The 11,355-nt window shown below is 55.6% G+C and overlaps 1 protein-coding gene across 1 annotated transcript; it reads left to right on the forward strand.

Moving 5' to 3' along the window:
- Positions 1-1,520: 1,520 nt before the first annotated feature.
- On the forward strand, positions 1,521-10,700 carry VSIG10L (V-set and immunoglobulin domain containing 10 like). The gene is made up of 10 exons (XM_059905437.1): positions 1,521-1,560; positions 1,642-2,481; positions 2,901-3,194; positions 3,353-3,637; positions 4,486-4,740; positions 5,176-5,454; positions 5,868-6,164; positions 8,664-8,777; positions 9,002-9,156; positions 9,655-10,700. The coding sequence occupies exons 1-10, from the start codon at positions 1,521-1,523 to the stop codon at positions 9,724-9,726; spliced, it is 2,631 nt and encodes an 876-aa protein (XP_059761420.1). The 3' UTR covers positions 9,727-10,700.
- Positions 10,701-11,355: the final 655 nt, after the last annotated feature.

Genomic DNA, 11,355 nt, shown 5'->3' on the forward strand with positions numbered 1-11,355 from the left:
TATCTATTTATTTATTGGCTGCGCCAGGTCTTAGTTGTGGCATATGGGATCTAGTTCCCTGACCAGGGATCGAACCTGGGTCCCCTTTATTGGGGGCGCGGAGTCAACCACTGGACCACCAGCAAAGTCCTCCCATGGGGTTTTGAAGGGTCATTAATGTAGCATCTTCAGAACCATAGCTGACATGCAGAAAATGTTACTCTGTATTATCACCACTATTAGCATGGGGTGGTAGGGAAAGCTTTCAGGAGGAGTGAGCAGCCTGACCTTTGTGGACCAAGCTCTTCCCTCTGGCTGTGCAACCTCCAGCAGTTCCCTTGATGTCTCTGAGCCGTGGTATCCCTGTTTGTAAACACCCAGCTCATAGAGCATTTGGAAGTGTTCAGCCTGATAACGCCCAGGAAGAATTTCGCACAGTTCCTGGACCACAGTGCATGGGTAATTATTATTTTGGTTCTTGATAAGGTGAGACTTGAAGGACAAGTTGTGGTTAAGCCAGGTTGGAAGGGGTGGGGGAGTGAGCCAGAGCTTTCAGGCAAAGGAAACTGTCCCGGCCAAGGCTGGGAGGGGAGAGATGGTCTAAGAATGGCAGGGTGTTCAAAGAGGAAGTGCTGGAGGGGGAAAGGAGGGGGTGGGTGTAGGCCATGCAGGGCCTGGAGGTTCTGATGAGGAACTCGGTTGTCTTCCAAGGCCAGGTGCTGGGGAGACACAGGAGGGCTGTGAGGGATGGGGGGTGCCGCTCTGGGGGTAGAAAGACTCAAGGACCATCTGGGGGGCCACGGACTGGAGGGAGGAGGCTAGGCAAGCGGACAGAGGAAGTCAGGGCCTGCGCTGGGGTCTGGCTGGTAGAAAGAGGAAGGGATGGAGCAGAGAGATTGAGGGGGCAGATGGGGTGGGATCCAGAGACTGACAGCAGTGAGGGGAAGGAAGAAGGGAGGAAGGCTCCCAGCATCCCTCTAGGTGGCAGAGGCGCACTGGAGATGGAGGATGCAGGAGGGTGGGGTTAGGGGGAAGACTCTTAAGTTTAGTGGGACACGGGGCATGTTAAGACCTGGGGGTTGAGGAGACACAGTGCTGGCTCTCAGGAGACACAACTGGGTGGAAGATAGCCACTTGAGACTTGGCCCTGAGGGCAGCAGGGGACCGTGGAGAGCAGACGAGGAGCAGGATCGGACCTGCGGGCGGGTGGGAGCGTGCTCTCCTCCAGGAAGTCTTCCTGACTTCACCTCCCCACCCCCCTCCACGAGTTTGTTACTAAGTTTCCAGCTGGGACTCCAGTCTCACCGTCTGCCCCCAGGGGCTGGGGAGTGCAGGGGTTACGCTGGGCCTAGCTGATGAGGACAAGTGGGGCAGGGTGTGGGTGGCTCAGCCACAATATCTGGGTGGGGGATCCTGGCACCTCCCCCTGGATGTGGCTTCCTTCCCCGCCCAGGAAGCTATCAGTCCTGTTGGACTCGTCTAGCCCGGGAGGAATGGGTGCAGGCCCTGGGTCTTGCCCCAGTATCCTCGCGGGTGGCACCATGGACACCTCGCGGACTCTGCTGCTCTTCCTGTTCCTGGGTAAGCCCCCCTGCTCAGCCCCTTGCCCACCATTTCCCTTCTCTGCAGCCCAGCAACTCCCTCCCCTCCTTTCCTCTGCAGCCTCGGGAGTAAGAGTCCTCGCCGCCGTCAAAGCCTCTTCTGGAATTCAGAGAACCAATCTCTCCTCGGACTCGGAAAGCTCTTCCCAGGGCCCGGGTTTGAAAGTTCCCTCCATCAAACCCCCCAGCTGGAAATTTCCAGATCAGTCTCCAGGTTCAAAAGCCTCTGCTGATATCCCTCATTCTGAATGGTCTCCTGAGGTGCTGAATTTGAAGGATGTGCCCGGGTCCTTCCGGTCCAGTGTTTCTGCTGAGAGCAAAAATCTGAACCTGGACCCCTTCTCCGGAATCCCTGGCTCCCAAGTATTTCCTCGTACCTCGGGTTCTCAAGTTCCTGCCCCAAACCCGGAGCCTTCCTCCTCTGTTAAGACCCCAGCTTCCAAAAGTCAAGTCCCCAATACTACCGTCTCTGTGGAGGCCCCAGTTTCAAAACTCCCCCCTCAGGATCAGGATCTTAAATCCTCTGCCTGGAGCCTGGACTCCAAAGTTACCTCAGAGGCCCGCTCGGGGCCAAGTTTGCCCCTGCAAATGGGGGGCCCTCTGGCGGTGCTGGTGGGGACCACCATCCAGCTCCCTCTGGCTCCAGTTCCTGGCCTTGGTCCCCCTTCCCCTCTGCTGGTTTGGCGCCAAGGTTCCAAGGTGCTGGTAGCTGGGGGTCTGGGGCCAGGGGCCCCGCTTATCAGCCTGGACCCCACGTACGGAGACCGCCTACGATTTGACCAGACCCGAGGGAGTCTGGAACTCTCCTCTGCCCAGCTAGAGGATGCTGGGCTCTACACAGCTGAGGTCATCCAGGCCGGGGTCTCCCGGCAGATTTGGGAGTTCATGGTGCGTGTATATGGTAAGTGGGCCCTGAGGTCCCGAGTGCTGGCTGCAGGAGCTGCTGTGGGCAGGTTACTGCTGTTCTGAGGATGTGTCTCCTGCCCCAGAGGAAGGGGTTCCTAGACAGGGGAGAGGGACTTCTGGGCTGGAGGGAGGGAGAAGAGGAGCTGGGGGTCAAGACGGGTGCTTGAGGGAAATTGGACCTGGGGACCAAAACTCCTGGGACCCCGGACTCCCGAGTCCCAGAGAGGAGAGAGCTGGGTACTTGGACTCGGGTCTGTGAGAAGAAGAGGACTCTTGGGGCTAAGAGGAGGGCTAAGAGAGGGCCTCGGCTGGGGCGAAATCCTGGGTGTAAGAGGTGGAGGGGGCTGGGGCTCCCTGGGCCTAAGGGACGAGGGGGCTGAGAACCGAGTCCTGAGTCCGTTCCCCCTCTCCCAGAGCCCGTGTCCAAGCTGTCGGTGAAGCCTGAGGACCCGGAGACCGAGGAGGGGGCGGCGGAGCTCCGGCTGCGCTGTGTTGGGTGGAGGCCGGGTCGCGGGGAGCTGAGCTGGACCCGGGACGGACGCGTCCTGGGGTCAGCGGACCCTGCGGGAGTGGAGCCACTCCGGATCCGCGTAGAGGGCGACGAGCTGCTCATCGCGCGCCCTACGCGCAGCGACCAGGCCCGGTACACCTGCCGCGTCCACAGCCCCTTCGGCCACACGGAGGCCGCGACCAACGTCAGTGTTTTCTGTGAGTGCGGGGGTGCCTCCGGTCGGGGACAGGGATCTGAGGGCTCAGGCTCCTGGAGTCCCTGGGGAGGAGAGGGCTGGCGGCCCAGTCTCCGGAAATCCTGGAGGAGCCCCAGTTGACCCCGACTCTCGCGGTTCCGACCCCCTTCCTCCGCCTAGACGGCCCGGATCTGCCGGTCATCACTGTCTCCTCGGACCGCGACGCCGACCCCTCCCTCTTTGTCACCGCGGGCAGCAACGTGACCCTGCGCTGCACCGCCGCCTCGCGGCCACCGGCCGACATCGCATGGAGCCTGGCCGACCCGGCCGAGGCCGCGGTGCCCGCCGGCCCGCGCCTCCTGCTGCCCGCGGTCCGGCCCGGCCACGGCGGCGCCTACGCCTGTCTCGCAGCGAACCCTCGCACCGGCTACCGCCGCCGCTCGCTGCTCAAACTCATGGTGGCGGGTGAGGGCGGCGGGGTGGGATGGAGGGGCGGGGTCAGCAAGGAAGGGCGGAGGTGCCCGGGAGAAGGGGCGGAACCGGCAAGGGGCTGGGATACCCGGGGGGGATGGGCGGGGGGGAAAAAGCGTGGTGGGGCGTGGCCGGCAGGGAGGGGCGGAGATCCCCGTAGAAGGAACGGGGGGATGCACAAGAGAAGGGGAGGAGCAAGGATGGCCAGGAGAGGGGGCGGGGCCAGCACTGAGAGGGCGGAGCTTCCTCGGGATGAAGGCGTCTCATCAAATTAAGCAGCGGACTTCAACGGCAAAGAGTAGGAGACAGAAAGGAAAGGGACTAAGTTGCTTGGGCCAGTAAGTGGGATCAGCAAGAGAGAGAAGTTACCTGGGAAAGGGGGCAGAGTCACGAGAGAAAGGGGTGGCATCATTCTAGAAAGGGGCAGAATCGTCTTAGAAAGGGGGCAGGGTCCACTAGGAAGGGCAGGGATGTCAAGAAAAGGGGAGGGTTCAGTAGGAAGAGGCTACTCGCGGAGTAATCAAAGAGGGGGGGCCAAAGTTAACCTGGTGGAAGGGGTGGAGCTAGAAAAAAGGGTCGGGGTTACGTTTGGAAGGACAGGTATCAGTGTGGGAAGATGAAGTTTCCTTCGGAAAGGGGGGCAGTCAGTGGGGCTGCGACTGCCCACCTAGCCCAGGAGTTGCCGGGGAAAGGGAGCGGGGTCTGTAAGAGAACGGGGCGGGGTCAGTGCCTACAGGGCGGGCCCAGGTGAAGAAGGGGTGGAGTGAACGCGCGAGAGGCGGGGCTAGAGGGGAACTGGGAGAGAACTGACTGACCCCTTGATCTCTCCCTCCCCTCCACAGATCTGCCCCCCGGGTCCCCACAGTGCTCAGTCGAAGGGGGTCCTGGGGATCGCTTCCTCCGCTTCCGCTGCTCGTGGCCCGGCGGGTTCCCTGCCGCCTCCCTGCAGTTCCAGGGTCTCCCCAAAGGCGTCCAGGCGGGACCGGTGTCCTCTGTGCTCCTGGAGGCTGTCCCCGCCCAGCCCCGGCTCAGCGGCGTCCCCGTCACCTGCCTTGCTCGCCACCTGATGACCACGCGCACCTGCACTGTCACCCCGGGTGAGAGCCTGTGGGACTTCTTTCCTGTTTCCCGAGGAGGAGGGGCTATTTCTTTCCTCCTTTAGAACTTGAGAAAAGGGGACTTCCTAACTACAGGAAGAGAGATTTCCTCTATCTTTAACCCTACAGAAGGTATGAGGTTTTCCCTATACCGCAAGCAGGGGCGGGGCCAAAATTTCTTTCCTGGACCCAGGAAGAGGGCTGACACTTTCCCACGTGTTCAGAGCAATACATGGTTGAGAATAATATGAGTTTCCCAGGCCAGGACCTGGCCTGTCTTACGTACTTCCTAAGTCCTTGTTAAGGAAATCAGATGAATGAATGAGGGAGTGATTGAAAGGGCAGATCTTCTTCTTTTGGCTAAGGTGCCCTATTAGATTCACCAAAAGGCACAGGACTTGTTCTCTTTCTTGATTGGGTTTCTTCCACCTGCAGAGGCCCCTCGAGAGGTGCTGTTGCATCCGATGGTCGAGGAGACACAGTCAGGGAAGGTGGAAGTGGCGCTGCAGGCCTCTGGCTGTCTCCCACCTTCTCGAGCATTTTGGGCCCGGGAAGGGCGGCCCCTGGCCTCCGGAGACCAGGGACGCCTGCGACCTAGCCAGGATGGGCAGAGGCTCCTCATCGGCAACTTCAGCCTGAACTGGGACCTGGGAAATTACTCCGTGCTGTGCAGTGGGGCGCTGGGTGCTGGGGGCGACAAGATCACCCTCACTGGTGAGCCCCATCCTTTCCCAGAACCCAGGTCCTCCAGCCCTCTCTTCTCTCAAACCCAGGAGACTGGGATTCCAGCCTGTTCCTCCCTCAGACCAAGGAGTCCAGGCCCCCAGTTCCCTCCTCCCTTGGACACAGATATCTTGGTCCCCGGCCTCTGCCGACCCCAGACCCTAGAACTCCCACCCCCAGATCCCTGACCCGTCAGGGAATCCTGGACCCCAGTCACTTTTTCCATGAAACCCTCAGACCCAAGAGTTTGGGCCCCCAGTCCCTTCCTTTCTTAGACCCAGGAGTTGGGGTCTCCAGACCTTCTGCCCCTGGGACCTAGGAGTCCAGGCCCATGGCCCTCTTTCCTCTCCCTGCTAGTACCCATGAATCCAACCCCCACCTTGATTCCACCCCCACCCCCCCAGGGCCTTCTATCTCCTCATGGAGGCTGCAGAGAACCCGGGATGCAGCAGTGCTGACTTGGGATGTGGAGCGAGGGGCCCTGATCAGCAGTTTCCAGATCCAGGCACAGGTAGAGAACCCTGACCTGAGCAAAGCCACCGCGTCCGAGGACTGGATCTCCCTGCTCACCCTCGGAGCTCGGGATCGCTCAGCTGTGGTGCCCCTCCTTCCTCAGAAGCCTCGGGCCTGGGTCTTTCGTATCCTGCCCACTCTGGGGCACCAGCCAGGGACCCCATCCCAAAGCCAGGTCTACCGCGCCGGTGAGTGAGAGCTGCTGGGCTTCCAGCTGGGCTGAGAAGCCCTTCTCCTGGGCTTCCTCCTGTCAGTCTGTTTTGTTGGATCTTCCTTCTTTCTCTGTGTTAGTTTCCTGGGCTTGCTGTAAGAAGGTACCATGAACTGTGTGGCTGGAAACAACAGAAATGTATTCTCTCCTAACTCTGGAGGCCAGGATTCTGAAATCGGGGTGTCTGCAGGGCCATGCTTTCTCCGAGACTCTGCATAGACCCCTTGCTTGCCTCTTTCTAGCTTCTGACGGTGACGGTCAATCCTGGGCGCCACTCCAATCTCTGCCCTCAGCTTCTCACAGCCTCCTCCTCCTCCCTGTGTGTGCCTCTGTCTTCTTCTTCTTCTTTTTTTTTAATAAATTTATTTATTTATTTGTTTTTATTTTTGGCCATATTGGGTCTTCATTGCGGTGCGCGGGCTTCTCATTGCGGTGGCTTCTCTTGTTGCGGAGCACGGGCTCTAGGCGCGAGGGCTTCAGTAGTTGTGGCGCACGGGCTTAGTTGCTCTGTGGCATGTGGGATCTTCCTGGCCCAGGGCTTGAACCCGTGTCCCCTGCATTGGCAGGCAGATTCTTAACCACTGTGCCACTAGGGAAGCCCTGCCTCTGTCTTCTTGTAAGGACACAAGTCATATCAGATTAGGACCCACCCTCATGATCTCATCTCGACTTGATTGGTTGCATTGTGTCTCCCCCCAAAGATACAGTAGTCCCCTTTTATCCTCGGTTTTGATTTCTGAGGTTTCAGTTACCAGGGGTCAACCGTGGTCTGAAAATATTAAATGGAAAATTTCAGAAATAGGCGATTCATAAGTTGTAAATTGTGTGCCTGAGTAGCGTGATGAAATCTCACGCTGGCCCCCTCCATCCCACCAGGGATGTGAATCACACCTTTGTCCGGAGTATTCTGCCTGTTACTTTGAAACTGTCTCAGTTATCAGTTCAACCGTTATGCTGTGTCAGTGCTTGTGTTCAGGTAACCCTTATTTTAGTAATGGCCCCAAAGCGCAAGAGTAGTGATGCTGGAAAAAGCATAGAATACATAGGGTTTTGCACTAGCCGTGGTTTCAGGCATCCACTGAGGGTCTTGGAATGTATCCCCTGAAGATAAGGGCAGGGGGAACTACTGTATACTGACGTCCTGACCCTCAGTACCTGTGAATGTGACCTTCTTTGGAAAAGAAGTCTCTGCATATTATCTTGACTTGATTACATCTGCAAAGACTCTATTTCCAAAGAAGGTTACATTCACAGGTACTGAAGGTTAGGATATCACTGTGTCTTTTTGGGGGACACACAATTCAACCAGCAACACTCCCCACCTTCTAAGTATTGGATGTGTCAGTCCTCAGCCCTCTTCTCCACCTATATTTCTCCCCAGTGTGGCCTGTCCACTCTCATCACCTTAAATATCATTAATACTCAGATGACTCTCAAATGTCTGATCTCCAGCCCAGACCTCTGAACTCCAGACTTGAAAAGCCACCTCCCTACTTGACATCTTCACTTTGGATGTCCAGCTGGCATTTCAGACTTTACATGTCCAAAATAGATCTCTTGAGGTTTTTTTCTCTCCAACTACACCCTCCCCCCCAGCCCCCACCAACTCTCCAGTCTTCCCATCCTGGGACATGGCACCACCCACGTGCTGACGTCACCTCCAACATCCCAAATACCAGCAGGGTCCCATCACTTCCTTCTGAAATGCTTTCCCAATCCATCCACCTCTTTCCATTACACGCTGGTCAGACACCACCATCCTCTCTTGCCTGGACTGCAGCAGCCATTTACCTGGGCTCTATATGCCCCCTCTTGCCCTCTTACAATCCATTCTCCAGGTAGAAGCCGAAGTTATGCAAATCCGATCACGTTGTTGCTGCCTTGCTTAAAAGCCTTTCATGCCTAGGCTCTGGCCCCTGTTAATCCCTCTAACTTCATCCTTTACCTCTTCCACCTTCATTCCGTGTCCGCCACCCACAGTTTTCATTGAACGCAGAAAACTCTTTCCTACGTCTGAGTCTTTGCATGTTCTGTTCCCTCTGCTTGGAACACCCTTCCCCCTGTTTAGCATGCCCGGCTCCTTATTCCCCAGGTCTCTGCTCAAATGTTCCTCAAGGACCTTCCTTCACCAGCTTTTCTAAATGTCACCTCCCCTTCCATTATTTCTATCATAGCCCATTTATTTTTTCTTCTGAGCACAATCTGAAATTATGTTATTTATTTGCACATTCGTTTCTGATTTCCCTCCTAAAATTAATCCTCACGGTAGCAGGTATGTTGGTTTGCTCACCAATGGATCTTCACCACCTGGCAGAAGGCCAGGCACACCACATTCACTCAGGAAATGTTAAATGAATTGAGAGTGCTGGGGTCCCAGATTCCTGGGTTCTGACGGGGGGCTGGGGCAGGGGGCTCAGGAAACTGGTCCGGATTTGGCTCCTGCTCCCCTTATCCGCCTTCTCTTGGTCTCTTCCAGGCCCCACCCTGGGCTCCGGGGCCATCGCTGGCATCGTCCTGGGCTCCCTGCTGGGCCTGACGCTCCTGGCAGCAGTTCTCATCCTGTGCGTCTGCTATCTGTGCCACTTTCAAGGTGAGTGAGTGACCAGCTGGTAGGTTCCCTACAGAGAGTCCCATTGGTTCAGGCTCTGAACCAATCAGCAGCAGTTACCTCATCCAACCTGCCTTCCTACCTCCGTATCAGCCAATCAGAGTAAGGCTCCACCTCTCAGCCCAGCTTCCCTTGCCATTGACTGGGTGGGCATGTCAGAGCAGCCAATCAACTGTTTCTATTTCTCTTCCTGTCCCTTTCCCCAGGAGAGACTCCTAACAAAAAGAAGCATCCTCCCAAGTTGACCCCTGTATTCTCCCTACCGGAAAGGAAGTTTCAGAGCGAGACCCCAGAGCAGACCCCACAGCCTCTGCCCCTCAGGGTTCCACTGGAGGACCCTAGCCCGACCAGGGCCCACCCAGTGAGTGTGGGTGCCCCAGTGTCCTGGAATGGAGGTGGAACTTTTTGTGTTTTAGTCAGGCAGAGGAGATGGTTTGAATTCTCTTCCTCCAGCTTTTCTTATTGCTTTACAAAGTTGGTAGATTTTCCCTTTTTTTTTTTTTTTTTTAAATATATAAAAGTTGAACGGGACTTCCCATCCAATTTTTATATATATTAAAAGAAGTGCGAAATTCCAATTCCCCCCCCAAATGAAGGAAAACGCCTTCATTCTTCTCCGTAAAAATTGGCAAAACTTCCATTTTCTCTCCGAAGTGGGATAGAACGTCTTCTTCCCCATACAATTTGGGTTGTTGCATGTCTTATCTCTCCCAAGGGTGGCTAGACATTTTTTCCTCCTTGCAAATGGAGGGAACTCAGCTAATTTCGGAATGGTGCGAGCTAGCTCTAGAAAAGGGTGAGTTATGTCACATCCAGGGTAACCCCTGAAGTTGTCCCCCATCCCTCCTTTCTCTTTCAGGCCACTGATCCCAGGACAGTCAACTTTTCACATTGGGTCCCCAAGACTGTTCGGGCAGCCACGCAGGTGTGACCAGGGCTTGTGGCCTGCTCTGCACAGGACTTTTGGGATGGGACTTCCTGTTTCACCCCAGCAGCAGTAGGGGACCTCCTGTCCTGCTGTGATTGAAGGTTGGACCCATAAAGTGGGACTTCCTGTCTCCCTCTCTCAGCGCAGAAGACTCGCCTTGTATTTGTGCAACTAAGGAGACGGGACTCCTGGGCTAGGAGAGACTCCTGCTGACCTAACAGTGTGGCTTGCACAACTTTCAAGCAGTCGAGGATCTGTGGCCGACTGGCAGGGCTTGCTGTGCTGCCCCGAGCTGGAGGGGGCGCCCTGCCTCCATTCTCTGGAAAGGTCTTCCTATATCAACGTTTGCCTGCTTCAGGCCACGCTCCATCCAGCTCCCAGAGTCTTCATCTTAGATCAGATCGCGTTCCTCTTCTCTTTAAGCCCTTCTATGGCTGCCCGTTGCCCTTCAGATATTGTCCAGACTCCTCATCGTGACCTTCAAAGTCTTGTGGTTTGGCCTCTGTCACAGCCTCTCTGACCTTCCCTTCCAGAAATTTCACCCCTGCTTCTCTCCACCATACTTAAGTTTGCCTCCAGGCCTTTGCTCCCAGAGTGTACTGTGCCTGCAGCAGCATTCTTTGCTCTATGTCATTCATTTTTCAAGTGTAAAGGTAACCGTTACCATCTTAGAGGACCCTTCTCTAACCCATGACCCTAACATGCCTCAGTCGTGGGTTAGGTCCCAGAGGCCCTGAGCCTCCTACTCCTCGTACTTAGATACGTAACTGTTTGCTTAGCCTCCGACCCCCTCTTAACTGGGAGCTCCACGAAGGTAGAGACCGTGTCATTATCCTGAGCACTTAACACAGAGTTTGGTACACTGCAGGCCATCCACATTTGTTGACTGATCAAATATTTGGGGCCAGTGAAGGCCTGGGCTTGCTGCTACCATCCCCAGCAGGATGCCTTCCTCTTCCACCTGGGTTTCTCACTGGAAATTTACGGAGTGCATCCATGAAGATTCTTTTGGCTGTAAGTCACAAAATAAATGGTGGCAAGAGATGGAGGTAGGTGGTTTCAGGCTGGCTCAGCAACTCAGTGACCCCATCAAGTACCTGGGCTCTTCGTGTCCTTCTACTCTGCCACCCTCAGTGGGTCAGCATAGTGTCTCACGTAGCAAGATGGCTGCTGCAGCTCACATCTTCACACAACTGTATCTGACGACAAAAGGAAGGGAGCAGGGTTCCTCTCCTCTCGTGAGTGGGGGAAAAAATTTCCTGGAAGCCTAACAGTAAACTTCCCTTATGTCTCATTGAACAAAAACTGGCCACATCACTGCAAGGGAGGCTGGGAAACCAAATATCTCAGCCTGTATCGTGGGAGGTGGGCAAAGAGGAAAGTGGAAACAACTAAAGTATAGGCAACCAGCATCTGTCTCAGGGAAGGAAAGGATTCTGGTTAAAGATCGGGGTGAAAGCGGCCTTTAGGAAATACAGTCCTTGGATCTTTTTAAAAAGGTGGTGCCTGGGGTCCTGGATACCTGGACTCTCTACATCTATATCAGCTAGAATTTTCATTTCCTTTTTAATCACTAGAAACAGAAAACCTAGCATGAGTTGGCTTAAACATACATGGGACTTTATTGCTTAT

This window comes from Balaenoptera ricei, chromosome 19, assembly GCF_028023285.1.
Source record: "Balaenoptera ricei isolate mBalRic1 chromosome 19, mBalRic1.hap2, whole genome shotgun sequence".
Classification (NCBI taxonomy): domain Eukaryota; kingdom Metazoa; phylum Chordata; class Mammalia; order Artiodactyla; family Balaenopteridae; genus Balaenoptera; species Balaenoptera ricei.